General features: G+C 40.8%; 1 protein-coding gene across 1 annotated transcript in view; it reads left to right on the top strand.

Moving 5' to 3' along the window:
* LOC108578720 (transmembrane and TPR repeat-containing protein 1-like) overlaps positions 1-20,907 on the top strand; it is a 175,595-nt gene that overhangs the window by 99,348 nt on the left and 55,340 nt on the right. Inside the window, exons 7-10 of the mRNA XM_017942098.1 lie at positions 3,141-3,330; positions 14,432-14,553; positions 16,144-16,308; positions 18,020-18,133. Coding sequence (XP_017797587.1) covers positions 3,141-3,330; positions 14,432-14,553; positions 16,144-16,308; positions 18,020-18,133 — 591 coding nt within the window. The remainder of the gene's footprint in view (positions 1-3,140; positions 3,331-14,431; positions 14,554-16,143; positions 16,309-18,019; positions 18,134-20,907) is intronic.

Here is a 20,907-nt window from a genome sequence, read left to right as displayed (position 1 = left end):
ACTCGTTTCAACTAGGAAGTTGGTAATTCGAAGTTTAGAATTTCGAGGAACGAGCTTGACAAGTGTCTTCTGTTGCAAATCTAAATCTGAAAAATCGGTTCGTTGAAATGACGAATGTAAAGTGTTACTTCCTTTGTATCGTATAAAATTGTGACGTGCTTTTACAATTGGTAGAATCGACGATGTGACAGCGAGCAAGATTGTTTATCTTTGCCTAGCTGAAACGTGGTTAGAAGAATCTGCCTGACTTCCCTTTTGAAAATTAATTTTCAAGTATTAATTATTCCTCCACTTTGCTCCAGTATCCTGTACCGCGTAATTCCCTTCCTTGGATAAAAGAAGAATTGTGATACACCTTACGCGGCAACTCCAGCCTCACGTTGGATACATAATGATCCGACGCGAAGTTAAAAGTTTCGCAGCTACAAATCGAAAACTAACACAGAACTGGCGTAACTACGGACTGATGGAAACTTAGGCTGTGTACTTTGAAAACTAGTTCACTGCTGCCGTTTTACTCGCCTCGTGCAAACACGGAAAAAAAAGAACGTGTGCAAAAATCGAAGTTGTTACACTTTCCTTTGCTCCGCGGAGAGCAAGGAATTACAGCGGTGATTTGTAAACGGTTAACGGCGAATTAGCTACTTTCCTCGCGTCGAACGGCAGAAATTGTCGCAACGAGCAACGATCGTAAGGAATTATCGCGGCAAACTGTGCCCGTGAAAAGGCACAATACGTTTAATTAAGTCCCCGGTATTGTATTTACAACGGAAAAATGACGAGCAACGGGGTTCGCGCGACCCCTGCGCCACGAATGTTTCCCTTTCAATGAAAAGCAACGCGAAGCCCTCGGTTGTAGGGTGTTAATAATCCAGAGTGAGGCTCTTTTAAAACAAATCCGGCGACGTTCTATTGTTGAAACAACGCGCATATGTACGTGTACGACGAAAGCGGGAAATGTTGCACGTTGCTCTTTACGTACGCGAGCGGGGAACTAGAAGAGGACACAATGCCACTTTCCACACGTTATATTTATATTTTCCAGTTGTGTCCCGCCCTCGCTCACTTTCTCTACAGTTCTTCCAGTTCTTCGTTAATGCGGATAATTATGCTCCTCAGAATTTCGGTACAATGTACTCTGTCATAAAGCCAAATGTAATGTACGCGTTACCCGGCTTACCGCGCGCGGCATTATTAAATCTAGAAAATGAGTAGAACACACGTGAAACTCGTTATCCGAACGTGTTGTACGCAAATGAGGACACGTTAAGTGGAGTAATGTTTAGCGACGTGATATATTTTTCAAGAAAATCCTCGAACAAACCGCGTCAAATTGACGGTAAATTAGAATACTTTCAGCCGACGACGATTTCACCCATTGTTGCTCCATATTTTGCTTAATATTGTCGGCAATCTTTTACGCTATGTTTCGTTGAAAGTTAGTTAAATTTGTGAATTTCGAATACACGAAGTTAGAACACATTCGGAAACATAGTACAGCATCTGGACAGTGAATTTTCACCCGAGGAGCGTACGAGGGTTAACGGAAGTGGAAATACCTTGGGTAAAAGCTTCTTTCCCTTTCAAAAATTTTTCACAAATCTCTCCGTTCGATATTCCCGTAAAACCCGTCGAACCGAATTCGAGCATCCAATTGGGAACACACAGGCCATTGATCCACGTTCGATGGCTGCGCGGCTTAAACGCGGTCGATTTTGATAATACCTCATCCAACAGCGATGACAATTAGAGGGGATCGTACAGTGACTGGATTAACGGTCCCAGGAGCGAGACGAATATTTAACAGCGGGTGATGGCGGCCGTGTAACGCGAACGCGTCCTCTGGTGTACGGCAAACAATAGACTTGCCGAGTAAGCTGGTCGTAGGCGCGACGATACACCGGGACCGTGCTCCTCGAGGATGGCTGAGATGCTTGGCACGGGGGACGGCCGGCCATTATATCGGTGATTATATCGGTGGATGCTGATAGCGGGGAAAATGGAGAAGCCTCGCGTCAGCATTCGAGGCCGCCTGGGCTCTTCAGCGTCGTCGTTCGACCTCTTCACACCGTCGCCGTCGCCAGTCGAACAATACCAGCCGCGAGGACTCGCTGTTCGCCGCGAAGTATCGTCGACCAATTTGCGAGACGGGACGAAAAATGAAGGAGAGAAAGGTGGAAGCATTGGAGGACGACGGTGTGAAACGCGAAGAAAGGGAGAGTTGGGTTTGGTTTGGTCGAGATGAAACGGTGAAAGAAGAGTGTCACAGATGAGAGAGTTAAGTGTGCAACGGGTGAAGGAAAGTTGAGATCGAGTTAGGCGGAGACTTCGATTCGTGCGTGTACAAAGGAACGATTAAATTTGGGGGGGCAAATTCGATGGTAATTGCTTAAGTGGAACGACGAGAGGTGGGCATTTAATGCATCCGCGCGTCGAGGACACTTTGAATATTGGTCGAAATCGATCCTGCTTTGTGCGGTACGCTTTGGACGTTGGAGTGAGAGACTGGTGAAAGAATGCGCGTGATTTGGCTGGTTTAATAAGCCAAAGAGTGCTTCTTTATTTGCGTTGATTATCGGCTGATTCCGGTATTCGAATACTGACTAGCTAAATCGAAATACATTAAGTGATGTGTTAAGTGGAGATACTCCGTTTAAATTCATGTCAATTTAATTCATCGGTATAAATAAATGGAAGAAATGACGAGTTAATCGATATTCCCTGCGTATGATTTAACTTGGTACCTGAGAAAAAAGAAAGAGATCTCTTCGTCGCGTTTTACCGAAATGAAACGTGCATTAACCCCATAATAGCAGTAATGCAGGGAAAAAAGACAGGGGTAAAATGTGCTATTTAACGCAGTCCCCGGGGGTCTGAGTTTGACACGTCCAACAGAGCACTCCAGTGACACATGATTGACGCTTACGGATAGTAATAAGCCGTACGTGCCAGAAGCATGACGGCGACGCAGGCGTTGCGGCGAAATGCGATTATTCCGCGAAAATCGCGACTCTTCTCCTACGATACATCAACGTTCCACGTACATTACACTCTTTTCCATTCTTTTTTCTCACCTTTTCTCCTCTTTTCACACCTATCGACGTCGTTAACAAGAACAACTCGGGTTTTTTTGATTTCAGATTATTGACGTTCTGCTATCTGGCAGCGCTGAATTGCTGGTTGCTACTCTGCCCTACGACGCTGTCGCACGATTGGCAAATGGGATCCGTTCCTTTGGTCGCTTCTCTGGCAGACACCAGAAATCTAGCGACCTGTCTCTTCTTCGGCGGCTGTTTGATCCTCACGTACAAAGCCTTCACGGATTTCGAGGTGAGAGTCGAATCTAATCGATGAAATTTAATTCAAATAAATTCAATTCTCCTCTGTACAGAAACTTCTATCGAACTAATTTTTCCTCGGTTGTCTCGAACAAACCCACAACATTCTCCCGTCAGCTGTTTCTCTAATACCCTTTAAACGGGCTACGTAACGAAATTAAGTCTCTCTGGTCGGTGCCGGCCGATTAATAGCTCGAAATTATTAACTTTTATCGTCTGGTTTCCCTCGTACATACTCCGCTCTCCCGTGAATCTCCCCGCGGAAAGAAAGTTGGCTAATTGAGCGTAGCTCGGTAGTAGTAACAGGCTCGCGCACGTCACACAACAACTAAAGTTAAACGACCGGCCAGTTATCGTTCGCAAGAAGCCATTGCGCCCGTTAAACGATTCGGCCACGAATACGCGGAGCAACGAACCGCAAAGTTTCGCGTGGTCCCCGCGGGCTCAAACCGGCCTATGATGAAGTTGTACTCTTGTTTGAAAAGCCACAAAGAAAGTTTCGCGACGGTAGCCACGGAGCTCGTAGAGCTGAACTGTGCAGCAGCAACGTTGGGTGGCTCTCCAGCAGCCAAGACTGGCCATCTCTCTCTCTCTCTCTCTGTGTTCCGGGTCATCCATCAGTAACGTGGCTGAGCGTTCAGCGTAATGACCGGCCTTTAAGCTTCAGCAACCACTTTTCTCGAAGGAGGCCATATCTGTGGTTTTAACGTCGTCTCGCTCTTACCCTGTCTTCGTTCCACGCTTTCTTCGTGGCGTTTGTCAAGAGAGTGGCAGTTAGAACGAGCGAGATCAAGGCGGGCTGTGCGTAGTTGTACTCACCGGTGGCGTTGATGGAACTGGATGTCTTCACGGAGGAACGGAGGCCTCGTCCTCTTTCGTCGTCGTCGTCGTCGCGATAATCTTTGTGCCTAGCATCCGATTTGAGGGACGTTTCTGTAATAACGCCTCTCGGCATTGTTCTCGATGCTGTATTGTCTGCATTCAGCGCACATCTTTGACACACTTTCGTGTCAAGACAGGCAGAGAGAGAGAGAGAGAGAGAGACGTTTCGTGGCACGAATACCGCGAGATAGGGGAACGTTCCCAGGGAGATTCTCGCTTGATCGACAAATGGATTTCTGCGAGACGACCGGCGCGCGCTTTGGCCTTTTGTTTTGCTCTCGTGGACAGTTTCGCGGGGAACGTGGATGTAAGGTTGAAAATTGTAGAAGTTTCAGTTTAATTTTGTCGTTTGTGTTTGAAGGTAAACGTCAGATTTTTCGACCAAGTAAAGTTTTATTTATTTTATAAGGAAAATTTTTGTAGGCATTTGGCAACGTGCAAATGTTGATATGCAGAGAAAGCAGTTGGTTTATTCTTCCTCTACCTCAGTTTATTTTTCTGTTCGTTAAATTCGCGTGGGAAGTTAAGCCTGTATTTAAAATTCACGCAATACGTTATATACTAGCGGAATACGTACGAGCAATAATTTCATCGTAACCGATCGTTAAACGTTCCATTGTTGACTCCCCACTCCCCGTATAGAAAGGAGGTCAGTGATTCGATTTTCTGTTTGCGGATGGTACTAAATTTTTCAAAAATTCTCCCACCATGTATGAATCCAACGTTGTTATTGCTGTCTCTCGCGAAAGTAAGATTTATGTGCGTGCTAAATCTGTTTAAAGGAAAAGAAATATTTTTATGGCGTATAGAAAACATTGGAAATCCATGAAACATTGTCTGAACCTGTACTAGGGGAATTATTTTTCAAATAGAAAAAAAAAACAAGCGACTAGATAAAACATATTGAAACTAAAAAGAGAGAGATAAAAATATTAGTGGAAAATAAACTGTTCAATCAGAAAGAACAAATTCTATCTATAAACTTAAATTAAATTACACGAATATTTTGCAAAAATTGTAAATTGGTGGAAAAATATAAATTTTTCGTCGTTGTTGATCCAAGTGGCGATGAATCGATTATTTTTAAAGGGAGAATGTCCGTACTCTTGGCTGAACCGATATGGTCGTGAATTTACGACGGTTTCACGGAGATATGCAAATATGTCAGACAGTAATTTTCCCGTTTGTCCTGCGGAGGCCATTGGAACGGTCAATGCGCACGGTCGCTGATCACGAAACTGCTGACCCGAAATTGATTCGCGCCTAACACATCTTTAAAATACGCGACGACAACTGGCCTCCGCTGCCTCGCATTCGCTCATTTCCTGCCCCGTAATCGTTTCATCGTTTCTATTCCCCTTCTTTCCGAGCTTATTTACCAGCGCCGCTCGTGACAAACGACGGTAATTTCGGCACGAAAGAGGAAAAGGAAAAATGGACAGTGTCAGATCGTGAGCACGATTAGCGGGAACGTGTTACGACGGAGATGGACGGATAAAATCTGTCGCAGCGAGTCCAATATTTCCTTGAAATTAGGACAATTTAATCGTATCGGTGAAATAATCGCTCGTGATTTGTATCAACGTGTCCCCGCGTTTATTCCGATAGTAAGTGATTTTCCTCGAATAAAAATGAACGCTTTTAACTTTTCTTTTTATTTCAGTCCTTTGAACGTTGAAAGGATCAATTAAGGTTTCTAAATTGTGGCTGTTATAGTCGCGGTCGAAGATTTCGCGCGTTGAAGGACACTTACGGCACTTTCCCCCACCATAACGTTTCTATCATTTTAATGTAAATTTTCAGAAGCTCAACTTGGAGCTTATCACTCAATTTAGAGCTCAATCACTACCTCGATAACGTCATAAAATTGAAGATTATGCGCGATTTTATTTCCACGTATGATAGTGGCCTTGAAGAACTTAAATCTTGACCCGAACTATAATTCACAAATACCCCAACGACGGAAGAAACTGTATATTCGCCGCTTCGATTTCGATCGATGCATTTTTATTTCAAAAATATGTAAATTTGTGCAGAAATCGTCATTCGCGGTTCCGAGCCCTGAAACTTTATTCAGGACGAAGTGCAAAAAGAAGATTTCACTGATTTCACAGGTTCTTTCTCATCGGGACGCGATTTAAACGACTCCATAGATGTAGAGACGGACGGTTCAATTTTATGCACGACTTCTGACAGTGGTTACACAAACTTCCAGAAACTAGGTTGCAGTTTCTTTACGAATTCAGCGACTGAAATTTCTCGGCTAGTTTCGTTGGATGATCACGTCAGAGAAAGATGGGACAAAGGTCTGCTCGACTTTGTGCTTTCGACTTTCTTGCTCGAAGAATGACGCTCGTTCTTAGAACTCCGAGTTGCTAGGATATTTGAGAAAAACATTCCTCTTTCGTGGAAATTTGTTTCAGGATACTGTTCGAAGTATACGGACTGCTAATCAAGAAGATCGGACACGTTAAATCTGTTTGAGACTGAATCTGTTTGAAAGACAGAAATTTTCCAAAGCAAAGTCTGTCAAATGGAATTGAATTGACGTGTCCGATGACTTAGCATTCAGTCTTTTCACGCATCTCTATTTTTTATACACACGTTCTCGTCGACACTGTCCGCCTGACATTCGCGAGAAAAATTTGCCAACTTTCTCAAAAAGTACGGACAACAGCTTGTCACATTTTCGACAGACACTGTCATCGCCAATCTTACAGTCACTTTCCTCGAGTGATGCAGTTACACGCGACACATTTAGAACACCCTTCGTGAATTTATTTCCCTCCATTTTCCCTGCACGTTCCTCGTTACCCTCGACAAAAACATCGTTATATCCTTCAAAAGTATTCCTCGACGTTCTACTTTGTATCCGTCGAAATCTTCCTGTTCCGCGATATTTTTGCACCTCTTTTTCAATTCAATCTGCAATTTTTTCACCGTTCGCAATTTTATCGACTCGGACAACTTTTCCATAGATCCTAATTGTAACAAGCGTGCTTCAAGCCAGGATCGCACACTTCGCCGTTAGTCGAGAGCATTTCCTCGCGTGTTCGAACAGCTTTACTCGATATCTCTTTATATCGTTCGTTATCAGTCCAATTAATAGAATGTGCCACGGATTCTTCAGCTAAACGACGTGTAATTGGATTTTCATCCACGTCTGAAGGGATGTTTTGGTATTCAAAGCAGTTCTCGAATGCTCGTAACCGAGTACGCTTCGAGTTCGTTGTCTTCGATTAATTGCCGCGTTGCAGATGGCGTCTTCTACTCGCCGTCCTCCGTCATATTGTTTCTCGTAATTTCATCTTCGTTCGGTCCTGTCCCTCCCCCACTATTTTATCCGATTAATCCACCGTATTACGGGCCCTTCTTCCGCGTAATTTATCATTATTCTCGAAACTTACGAAGCTTCGAACGGACAACGAAGGTTCATTTTCTTCGTTGCTTTTAGGGTGCACAACCTGGATGATGACTCTTCACTTTGATCGGTGACATTGTTACTTTCAGTCACCTGGATCTTTGTGTTTCGATCCCCCTTCAACCGCTTCTTCTCTATTTAAACGACGCGTAATCGATTCACTTTTGCTCAAGGAAGCTTTTTGTACGTGTTCTTCGACGCGAGGCGTCCTTCGGTCTATTTTTCTCCTTCATTGAGATTCACGTTTGTGTAACGATCGTTAATTACTCGTTACTTTTGTTCCAAGTGTCGGTATTGAACTTCTTTTTTGATTGTACAGTGTCATTTTTACCTGTTTCTTCGCACTCTTCAGATTTATCAATTTGCCAAGTGTCGGTATTGAACTTCTTTTTTGATTGTACAGTGTCATCTTTACCTGTTTCTTCGCACTCTGTAGATTTATCAATTTTTTCTCTATTTTTAACTCATCTGAATTTTTGCTTTTTGGTAATTTAGAAATATTTGCTGTGGTTCAAGTGATTTTTTCAACGCACAGTGTCATCTTTACCTGTTTCTTCGCACTCTGTAAATTTATCAATTTTTTCTCTATTTTTAACTCTTCTGAATTTTTGCTTTTTGGTAATTTAGAAATATTTTCTGTGGTTGAAATAATTGATTCGGTATCGCTATCTTTCAGTTGTTAAGAAAGCTGTTTCTCCTTCGTCCGTTTCCTTTCTTCCGCCGCTCCTCGGTGACAAATTGCTAATCATATTGGAATCGTGGTGTTTAGACGAATGAACATCAGCCTCCTTGAACATCAGTAACGCTTCCTAGTTTTCCCTCGTTCCAATTCTTCTCCAGACACTTGATTAATCGCAACTGATGATATATTACGCTCCCCCGAGGTATCACTATTATCAGAGAACTTGGAGAGCTCGGTAGTGGAAGATGAGTCGGATGCTTGCTCCAAGTTTATATCATTTGCCGCTATTTCAGCCCTTGTGTTGCACCGTGAAACGTGACTTCTTCTTTCTAATTAATGATTCGGTCGAACGAGCGGTATTTAACTTCCACTGCTCCGTTTATTCTTACTTTTACACAACTTTTACCTTCTACAGTCGTTTTTCGCTAAATGTATCAGAATATTTACGGTAATTAACTGGTTCGAATCTACGCGAGAATCGCGAATCTCGATTTTGTCTAAATTATCAGCCCTATTTACAGTAGTACTTCAGTCAGAGTTACTATCACCGCTCGTAGCAGATTGTGTTTCAAACGTGTCACCATCTCTTCGGCAAAGCGCTTTGTTTTCATCCTCCAGTTTCGCAACGTGTGTCTATAGTTGCAGCTGAGAATTCGCCGTTTCCTTCAGAATTAGTAAGACTTCCTGTTAGAGCATTTCCCGTGCGAGATAGATTCCTTACTTGATGCACGTCTCAAGCCTGTAGTAGAGTTTCCTCTTTATTTAACACTCTGTTAAATTTGCGTACAGAATCAGCATTTTCTGGAATAATTGTGAAATTATTGGAAATCCCCTTTTCGCGATAAATTTGATCGTCTTAATTACGAATTTTAGCATGCAAATAACATTTTGCAATTTTTTTCATTTATTAATCTTTCTCGAATAATACATTTTTACCGAACACACCTCTGTTTTGTTATCATTTCATTTCGAAAATCTCTTCTCTGAAAATTTTCTGTATCGAGTAATAATTTTTCGCGCTTCTTCCCATTTCTCTTTGTCCCATTTAATTCCCTTTTGCCAGATGATATCCCTGTTTGTTTCACTCCATGTGCTACATCTTTTCTCTCATCACTCGGATCATGAACCTTTTTCAAATTGCAATGATCCTTAGCCGTTTTATCGCTACTTAAACCTTTGTGCATAGGTCCTCCGTATAAAGTAAGCTTCTCATCTTCTCTAGCTTAATTTCGAGATACTCCGTATCCCTCGTACACCTTCAAAGACTTCTCATGACGACGTCATTTCATAATCTTCTTTTAACGATTGTCTTCGTCCTTCTACAGTCTCAAAGCCGTTTCTACACAAAGTGCCTCTATCGAGGACACCCTTTTACAATTTTCCTTCTTTCAGAAAACTAACCATTATATGTCGTCAAATTGGCCAGTTCGATGCTTCTCATATTTCTTGCCTTTTCGTGTCCCTCGTTCAGAATCAACGAAAGTTTCATCGATCTTTTCAATATGATAATAGTTCCAACGATTGGTAGCCTAGATTTCTCTTCTTCCAAATTCATTAGATCAGATTTCTTTTTATCTAGGTATTCCAAATTATATTTCTCTCTTGCCTCCAAACTTTTTGCTCCGAATTTCTTTTTCTTCCTATCTTGTCCTAATTTTTCTTCCTTTCAAATTTTTAAACTTCTTCCTTTCTACATTCACTGGCCCAAATTTGTTTCTCCTTACATTATTTATCTACGATTTCTCTTTTCTCTTCAATCGTCTTGGCTTCAGATTTCCTTTCAGTTCTTTCAAATTAAACTTCCCCTCTCCATTCCACATCTTCCTTCGAATTCCCGAAGTCGAGTCTCCTTTCTTTCTGAATTTTTAACTGTAAATCCTTCTCCCTTCGCGTCTTTCATGTCACGATCCTTCCTCTTCTTATCCTTCGTCTGAAATTTCTTTCTCCGCTCGTCACAGTTGTCTCCCCTTCTTTTCCATTTTTTATCCCAAATTTCTCGCCGACGTTTCACTTCCATCCTCTAACAGTGTCCATTCGTGTTTAATATTTTCATGAGATTCCACCGCGTAATCGCTACGATCTCCTGATGGAGCATTATGTACCTTTCTCGCCTCGCTCCACCGTGATTCACCGCTTTTATTCGCTTCTCCCTTTCAGCCTGCACCTCTTCACCAGACATAGATTTCTCTTCAATACCCTCGCGATGTTTCACACGGACGCGTTTCCCCGCGAGAATCGATGTTTCAACTGTGCTCCGGTGTTTGTTATATTTCCCATAAATATCTTTGGAAATGTCCATCTTCGCTGATTCATCGAGATACCACGAAATAATTCCACGCAAGATTTCTGTCGTCTTGCTTCGTAGCAATTTCTTCAGCTTTCATTCCCGAAATCTCGCTTCTTCCTTGCACAGTTGTTTTTATTTATTCTTATTTTTTTCGGCGATCTTTACCCGTGGATCATTGATACTCGAATCTTCTTCTGGACAGATCGTATCGCCTTGCAATTTTACCAGCAAAACAAGCGGCTTCGAAATGAAAAACGATTTATCGTTCGGTCGTTTATTTCGGCGCGCTTCATTGTGCGCTTCAGGTATTTTCACAGGTAGCTCTGCAGTCGACAGTTTATCACTCCCTCGCTGCGTTGTCCATTGTGTTATCGATGGAAATATCACCGAATAATATCTCTCCATTTTTTATGTCACCGTTGACTTCTACGTCACGATAATCTTCGTTTCCATTTTCTGTATTCATCATTTTTGATTAAGTGTCCTGTCCAAGTCATTCTGATCATTCACGCTCCAACGAGGATTTGTTCTTCCTTTCACGTACCATGCACGATCTGTTTCATACTTTTCACCAGACTTCCCTATTTTTTTCTTTGTTTTACTCAATAATTCATAGTTTCTGTTAATCCAAAGTCTCTCTGTATCGGAAGTTAACAGAATATTCTGAATTTGAATCGATGTTCCATCCATCGATTACACTTCACATCCTTTTCCGACATCTTTATCGCGGTTTATCCTGTGAAATTCTTTCGAGCTTAAAGCGTTCCTGTCATCGTACTATTTTTTTCTACTTTGTCCCCGTCTTCGAGTTTTCGTTTCGTGACGTTCAGCCATCAGTCTGAACAACGTTTCCGTGAAAATCCCCGTATCGAATGGCAACACAAAGAGGAGACAGCTGTCGGCGGACGCGTTGTTCTGGAACGTCTCGATGTTGTCCGATTTCACGGTGCTCAATTTTGCCTCGGCGTTTGCAAGAATCTTCCAAGTTTCGTCCTCGTTGCTGCAATCTTACGTTTCAGCTGTACGCTCTGAATCAGGTAAATCTTCGAGCGATCTCAGATTTGTGAGAGACGGAGTCTAGCTCTGTTAACGTTCGTCTCGGCCATCTTTTTCATTCTGAATTTAGCACGTTCAAGTTTCAACACGCTGAAGAAAAAACCGAAGGACTATTCTTTAATATATTTTCAATTGTAGAAATTAGTTTTGTATTTTAAAGTAGGAAATGAAACGAAAGTTCCAAATTATAGCCACACAGAGAAGGGATGTTTCTGTGCTATATTAATGCATTTTTTAAGTATGACAGTAAAATAGATGTTAATTAATTCAATCATTTCTAAAGAAGCAGTACAAACCTTCAATATTTAAAGTTCCCTTACTCCAAATAAAATTAAGCGCACACTCGTCCTTTTCCCTCCGTACAAAAGATATTTCCACACGAAATTACTTCAAATTAACGCAATTTCGTCAAAACGTTGCTCATTAAACTCGCAAAATCTTGTTAACATTCGCCCGAAGAATGTTTCTTCCTTCACAGGCTGCTTGAAAAATCTACTTTTCGGTAAATCTAGCAAACCGGAAGGAAATCAAACGGGCCGTCGAGGGACGGCGAACCGTTTGATCATCCCCATCGCTTCCAAATATATACGTCTAGCCGTGACAGGAAGAAACAACCGTCCCCAATCAGTTCCGCTCGAAGCCTCTTACACTGATCTCGTTTCCTGCCGGTTTAATCCAGCCCTGGTCGCGCGTGATCTCTGTCGTCCATCCTCGAAAAGAACGTTCATTGGAAACGACTTCTTTCACGACGTTCGCCGTTTTCCTGTTTCGAGGTTCGTTCGCGTCGAAATTCTGACGATACTACGGTCCAATATGAAAGAAACTCTGCCTTTCCTCTTGTAGCATACTTATTTATTCAGCCTCACAGCCATGAATTTGACTTGTGTTAAGCACTCGGGTACTAATTTCCGCGTACTTGGAATATTGCACTAGGTGCCGCCTGAAGATTCAATGTATTGCGTTGAGAGTCTGACTGAATCTTTAAGATTTCTAATGTAACTGATGGTCTGTGTACTAACACTTTGTGGTCTTAAGCTAAGTCGGCCTTCTTATCGAGTCGTCCCTTCTCCAAATCTTCTAAAATTTGAAGAAGGGACGCGAAGGGAGGTTCTTAAAATTACTAAGTGACCAACCCCCTATCACCCTCTTCCATTGCGCCCGGAACGAGTCACGTCCTTGGAGCGGGGGTGACGAAGCTGATCCTTGCCGGATGGAAATTTGACCACAAGGGGGGAAAACCCGGCCAGGTCAACTCTGACTCTCCGACTCGTTCGGAAGATTGCGTCGGTTTCGAAGACCCTTTGGGGGTGACTTTATGATACCTTGCCTTACTGACTGAACAATAGCCTATTCTTTAATATTTGAGAAATTCTACGTGCCGCATGTTCGCTGCAGACCGGTCTGCTAAATTAAAAATAACGGTTTGCTGAACTGGAAATCCACGTGTCATAAAATCGTCCCCTTGCTGTCCTAACATTGTTACCCCTCCCTTATACTTTAATATTCTCTTTGGTGTTCTCAGCCACTCTCTCTTTTTCAGCTTCTCGAGCCACTCTACAATCTTTCTGTCCTGTCTCCCACTTGCTACGTCTTCCATCCTGATATCCCTTTCTGTTTCTCTGCAGTCCCTTGTTAAATGTTCCAGATTTCCGAATCTAACACCACACAAATCGTATCTCCTTCCTTCCTGCTCTTCCCAATTACATTCCCTCGTACTCTACTAACTTATCGCCCTACTTATTACCCATTAATTGTTACCCTTCCTTTATACTTTAATATTCTCTTTGGTGTTCTCAGCCACTCTCTCTTTTTCAGCTTCTCGAGCCACTCTACAATTTTTCTGTCCTGTCTCCCACTTGCTACGTCTTCCATCCTGATATCCCTTTCTGTTTCTCTGCAGTCCCTTGTTAAATGTTCCAGATTTCCGAATCTATCACCACACAAATCGTATCTCCTTCCTTCCTGCTCTTCCCAGTACTTGTTCCAGTTTTCTAAACTCCCGGATCTCGCTTGGGCTATTAACTTCTGGCCCGTATTTGTGGACCGATACGACACCACACCAACTGTGATTTTGAGGCAAGAATAGTGTTCCTTGCGTGATAACGCTTACATTTTTCCCGAAAATGATCTATTCTTGATATGCCAAAAACGATCAGTTTTATTATTTTTTTTAACCATTTCCTGAGCGTATGGAAATAAGTTTCTCAGTATTCATAACGCTGTGACTTACGTTTTTCCCGTAATAGAAAGTATAACGCGGTATGAAAAGTGAAACAAACTTACACTTATCGGAGGATTAGTAAACTTGTAAAGTGTAGTCAGTCAAGGTATTGAAAAATACCGCCGCATTTCTATTCGCGATAGCTGCATCGATAGGTAACAGAGTACCAAAGTTTCGTCAATCTCGGTGATTATCCGTTGTTACAAAACTTTTCCCGCGGTACAACAGGATTTCGTGTAACATTTCACAGCGTGTAAAATAGAATCCAATTACAGAATTTGCCAATTAGTTCGAGAAATGTACATATGTTAGAAGAGGCACGATCGAAAGGTCGGTGACGCGTGTGCGACACGTTTCTCGAGCGTTCGCCAGGAACGTGAAACAGAAGCGGAACGCGGAAGCGTTACGTTCCTTGCCTGTAGAAAGTTTATTTAATACGCGGTTAGTGGCTGACACAACATTCCGCGTGCGCGCGGAACAATTTCGTTCGAAGGTAGAACGCTTTTCATCGCGTCTAACACACCAACCTCTGTTTCATTTTCAGCAACAGAGGCACCCGCCTCTTCTTCTTGGTTGCATGTTCCTGGTACTGCCGTTCCTGCCCGCATCCAATCTTTTTATTACCGTTGGATTCGTCGTCGCGGAACGAGTACTGTACATGCCCAGGTAATCGCCGCCCTTTTGTCGTTTGTTTCAATTGCACGGAGAAACGATTGCATTAAGAATTTCGCAACAGATTACTACGAAATATTAATATTTTCGGATCTCTCAAGAATAATAACTAATTTCTTATATTTTCCTACGAAATATCTTACATTCTTCCTTTATTAATTTCTAATATTTTTCTATTTTTCTATTTTCATACGAGATACCTTACATTCTTCCTTTATTCATTTCCAATATTTTTTAAGGAAATATTAATATTTTTCTTATATTTTACTACGAAATATTAATATTTTCGGATCTCTCAAGAATAATAACTAATTTCTTATATTTTCCTACGAAATATCTTACATTCTTCCTTTATTAATTTCTAATATTTTTCTATTTTTCTATTTTCATACGAGATACCTTACATTCTTCCTTTATTCATTTCCAATATTTTTTAAGGAAATATTAATATTTTTCTTATATTTTACTACGAAATATTAATATTTTCGGATCTCTCAAGAATAATAACTAATTTCTTATATTTTCCTACGAAATATCTTACATTCTTCCTTTATTAATTTCTAATATTTTTCTATTTTTCTATTTTCATACGAGATACCTTACATTCTTCCTTTATTCATTTCCAATATTTTTTAAGGAAATATTAATATTTTTCTTATATTTTACTACGAAATATTAATATTTTCGGATCTCTCAAGAATAATAACTAATTTCTTATATTTTCCTACGAAATATCTTACATTCTTCCTTTATTAATTTCTAATATTTTTCTATTTTTCTATTTTCATACGAGATACCTTACATTCTTCCTTTATTCATTTCCAATATTTTTTAAGGAAATATTAATATTTTTCTTATATTTTACTACGAAATATTAATATTTTCGGATCTCTCAAGAATAATAACTAATTTCTTATATTTTCCTACGAAATATCTTACATTCTTCCTTTATTAATTTCTAGTATTTTTCTGTTTTTCTACTTTCATACGAAATATCTTACATTCTTCCTTTATTAATTTCTAATATTTTTCTATTTTTCTATTTTCATACGAGATACATTACATTCTTCCTTCATTCATTCCCAATACTTTTTCACAAAACACTAGTATTTTCAGAAGCTCGAAAAATAAGTACAACTACGATAACAAAGTGATATTGTTTATCCAAACATTCGGCGACCTTAATTCTCTAGCGGTTTAATGGTATAATAATAATATTTTCATATGCTTGGTACATTCGGTATTACGGGAGTCTAATGGCGTAGTAATAGCGTCTTCTTACATTTACCGAATCTAGAACAATAGGAGTTTGATATTGTAGTAATAACATTTTATTACGCTTATTGTATTCAGTATTACGGAAGTTTAATAGTGTAATATAACGTTTTCCTGTGTACACTGAATTCTATACCGTGTTCAAACTCACCGGCGTAGTAATTAACACTTTGTCCTCTGTAATGCTTTCGTTATTAATAATATGAATATCCACTGAAACAATACCTGTAATAATAATTTCATCAATTTTCCTAAACAAGATACAAGCTATTTAACGTACAAGAAGCAAAAAAATTAATTAATTCACAGTGTCGGATGGATCCTTTTGGTCGTGTACGGGATGCAAATCAGCTGGACGGCCATTCCGCGCAGAAGAAGTCTGATCACAACGGGAATCGTTCTACTGCTGCTCCTAGGATGTTACAAAACGGTGCTTCGGAACAGAGACTGGACGTCTAGAGAAACCCTACTCAGGTCAGCCGGCGAAACTTCTCCGAAAGGAAATTGCAAGAGAGAATCTCTCTTCTCGCGTGATTTCTCGCGAATTTTTCCAGCGTTTCGACGCAGTCGTTTTTCGTGACGCGCAATATATCGCACAATAGAACGCGAACAATTTAAAAAATTCGACGGTTTGGCGTTTTCTTTTCTGCGTAATCGAAAACAGGAACGATCGAGTTTCATCTTGAAATTCATCGGCGAACAATTTCACCCGAAATGGGACATTTTTAGAATGTATTTGTCTGTCACGATACGGTGGAGGAACTTGCGAATACTCGTCGCTAGAGGAGTTTGCTTTTTCGAAAATAAATTTAGCGTGTTAGTTTATTACTGAGGGAGTTAGTTTTGCTGGTTTATTGCTATAAGGAAGAAATTACTCGGTAGGTTGTAAAAATGTAAGAGTATAAAGTTCCGCTGTAATGGGTGTCCAGTTTTATGAAGTCAGGAGCTACAATTGTGATAAAGGATATTTAGTAGCGTGGAGATTTTTTTGAAAATAAAACTTGAGGGTGTAATAGTGAAATTCTTGCTGGGATTTAATGTTGTAAGTGGGAATTATACGCGATGTCTCATTTGTCAGAGTAAATGAATGTAAATATTAAGAAAATTTTTCTGTAATAATTGAAATCTCTATTATTTCTTTCAAATACGGTGAACGCAAAATTATACATACACACCGTGCAATTAGTATTTTTGGTGCCTTTAAACCAGGGGTTCCCAAAGTTTTGCCTAGGTGGGCCAAATTGTAAATTCGAAAATATTTGGCGGGCCATTAAGACAATTACGGCCGTTGGCCGTTAAGACAGTAAAATGTATACAATCTACATAATAACAAGATGTATTACATGTAAAATTTAGTATTTTTTCAACTGGACAATTTTTAATTATAATATGATAAAATTTATTTACTCTTTTGTAAAAATGTAAATTATCTCTGTAAATTCAAGATCGCATTTCGAGGGTTTGCGGGCCGCACTGTGGGAACCCCTGCTTTAAACCGTAAGCGTGGGTCATTTATCTTCGACATGTCCTTTAATGTTTAGAAGTCTTTAAAAAAATTTGAAAAAATTCATATAACTTCTAAATTCTACTATCCAAAAACTTTTTTTCAGTAAGGGTAATAAAAATTCGTTACTTATTATTTTCACAGAAGTCAATATTTTTGTAACTAACCAAAATAGAATTGACCCGCGTTTCCTAAGTAAGACTTAAAAATGACGAATCCCTAAATAAGCGAATCATTGAATTTTAAATACCTGACAATTTAATTTATCCTCCTCAATAAGTAAAGTGAATTAACAGCAAGAAATAAAAAACAACGAAGGGATAAAATGAAATAAAAAATTACACGGGTGAAACCAGGAAATTTAAAGGGGAGGACAGGTAGAATTCACATTAACGAAATTCCCTCTGCAATCGTTCGTTCGGTACGCAGGCTCGTAATTCGCGGTGCACGAGATCCCCGGTCCAAATTCCCCGAATGGCGGCGTAATTCCGCGAAGATTTACGCGGGCCTCTTCGTCACCAGTCGAACAACGCGGGCACGTCGCCAGCGCGATGCAATCGCGGCTGTGTATGAACGAAAGTCGAGCCACGCGATATCGAACGTAATCGCGGTAGGATAAAGGGTTGCGTCGAGGTCGACCGAGGATGACCCTGTGTCTGACCTCGAATCGCGTTGTTGCAGATCCGGCCTGCGGTCTCTTCCCCACAACGCCAAGATGCATTACAACTTCGCCAACTTCCTGCGCGACACGTCGCAATCGAACCGTGCCATTTTACATTACCAGCTGGCTCTTTGGTGAGTACATGCACTTCCGAGAAATTCTTTTTCACAGTTTTGTAGATGTTTGTGATTTTTTTTTTTGAGCGAATCGAATCTCTGGGTTTAGTGGTTTCGATACTAAGTGACCCACCGGTGGGTCATTGAGTGGAGATATTATTTGTGAAAGTGACCCACCGGTGGGTCATTGATGGAGGCTCTTGTTTGCTGAAGTGACCGACAGTGGATCACTGTGCGATGCTTCCTATTGACGACGTGTTTCACCGATGAGACGTCGAGTGATCCTCTTATCCTCCCACGTGACCTACCGATGGGTCATCGAGTGACGCTCTTATTCGGTCACGTGACCCACCGATGGGTCATCGAGTGACGCTCTTATTCGATCACTTGACCCATCGATGGGTCACTATGGGATGCTCCCATCTGAAGACGTGACCCACCGATGAGTCATTTAGTGATGCTCCCATCTGACAACGTGACCCACCGATGGCTCACTGCGGTATACTTCCCTTTGACGATGTGACCCATCTATGGGTCATCGAGTGATGCTCTTATCCTCCTACGTGACCCACCGATGGGTCATCGAGTGATGCTCCCATTTGACAACGTGACCCACCGATGGGTTATCGAGTGATGCTCCCATCTGACGACGTGACCCCCCGGTGGGTCATCGCATTATTTATCACCGCGTTTCGTGAATTTCGCTGTCGTCCTAAACGTGTTAAAAAGTAGACTTTTAATACAAATATATTGGGTAGGAAATTTTCAAAGATTCGGAGATATAAAAATTGGGGAATTTTCTTCTAAGAATGTACAGTATTAGAGTTTTTCGTTAAAACTAGTAATTTCAGTGGTTGTAATTTCCAAGTGTATCGTCTATTTCTTGTGTTCTTTTTATATTTGCAATCTTTCCTTATCTAAACTTCGAGGAATCTTGTTTCGAACCGTGAGCTACGATATAATATAAAAAATGGACGAGATGAAAGTTTTGCATGTGCAGCGTATGAGGAAGTTTTGAACGTAACTGCTGCTACTTCGTAATTCAGTCTCTGTTCGTAATTAGTTTAGAAGTATGTCGTTTCAGTAAAACTTACTCGTAAAATTAAGGTTTCGTCCTTATGCCTCTTGCTCGAGAGAGGACGTGGTACAAATTAATTTGGAAAATTGGGATCTCCTATAACTAAGTCTTTCGGTTTGTATATAAGCAACCATTTGAAGTGCCGGACTTAGTCAGAAGAGGTCTGCTAAGATGATTTAGATAGTTCGACTAATTGGAACAGTTCCACCGATAAATCCTTGATTCATCAGCTTTACGATTACTTGAACTAGCGCGAGTTCTGCTGATTAATACTTTAGCCTTCCGGGTGAAAATTATGCTTGTTCTGGAGGTGTCTGAAATACTTGAAGTTGCGACAAAAGTAATTGAAAAATGGTATTTATAAATTATTTATGAAATTTCTTCACACGACTAGAATTATACTTCAAATCAAATAAAGATTCTCGTTAGCCGTTCAATTGTTTCTCTCGCCAGGAGATTTCATAGCTGTCGATTTATGCTGCCTCCAATTGTAACTGTGATTGGTTCAAAAGGGATGCTGTAGAATTATTCAGAACGGAGCTGAATAGATCCTGTTTGGCCAAACAACAAAAGCGATCGAATGCCTACCGATATTCGTAACAGATCTCACTCATGCGGTAATCAGCTTTATTTCACTATTGGGAGAACACTGAAGCACCAAATCTCTATTGGCACGCACGATGTTTAGAGAAACAATCATCTACGTAACAGTTCCAGTAATTTTCAAAAATCGACTCCCTTGCAGTAAAAAAAATATGATCCTATTTTTTATTTAAACCTTCGAATAAGCTAGGAATAATCTTAAATGACCTCGATAAGTACTTGACCTGGATAACATTCAAGCAGCATTGTCATAATTTCGGATGATTTTCAAATAACCTTAACAAGATAATCAAATTACACAAGGTGCAATAACTTGCTTTGTTTCCTCCGTGTATTTCCATTCCGTTCTACATTCCAAACAACTGCTTTTACAACACAATAACTAGGGAAATAGCCAAAGGTAAAATTCCTCGTAGAATTCTGAACAACCCTCTAGCCCTTATTTTCCAATATATCCTTCGACCCTCTTGCCCCGGTACACAAAACACATGTATATTTAACACCCAGTCGAATTTACGACTTGTCCTACATCTCTCCCAGCTGCTATGCACACAGCGTTTTCAATTTTCCCTTCAGAGACGTCGCGTACCGACTGACATCATCCCTTCGCCGCGGTAGGCCTCCCTTTTCCCAGAGGAGCCACCGCTAACTTCTCCGTGGCTTGCGGCTGGCCACTTTTATTTGCATCAAACCGAATCGCTTGGAAACGGCCGAAATTCTCGGCGAAATACGTTTTCACGGACGCGTTTCTGGACGATTGGAAAAACTGCGAGGAAATTTTTCTGTATTTTCGCAGATAGAATTTTTCTATAGGTAGATAGACAGATGTTCAGTTCAATACAGACACTCTGTATACTTAAAAGAGAATATTTCGTCAAAGACAGTATTTGCTGATCAAACGATTTACTACCACTCATTACAGTGTTTCACACACTTGCAACCTTTCACCAACTTCAACCCTTGCACGAGCGTTTCATCCAACCTTTTCCTTTCAATTGCTCCTAAACAACGACCAGTCCAAACAAACTCGAAACACGAGCAAAGTCACCATAGAAGCAAGAGTACGAGTGTCGCGTACGAAGTTTGGCGAGCGAGCTTACATCCACCGAGA

This window comes from Habropoda laboriosa, unplaced genomic scaffold, assembly GCF_001263275.1.
Source record: "Habropoda laboriosa isolate 0110345459 unplaced genomic scaffold, ASM126327v1 scaffold28, whole genome shotgun sequence".
NCBI lineage: Eukaryota > Metazoa > Arthropoda > Insecta > Hymenoptera > Apidae > Habropoda > Habropoda laboriosa.
The sequence above is the reverse complement of the archived record's forward strand: the minus strand, read 5'-3'. Positions and strand labels throughout refer to the sequence as shown.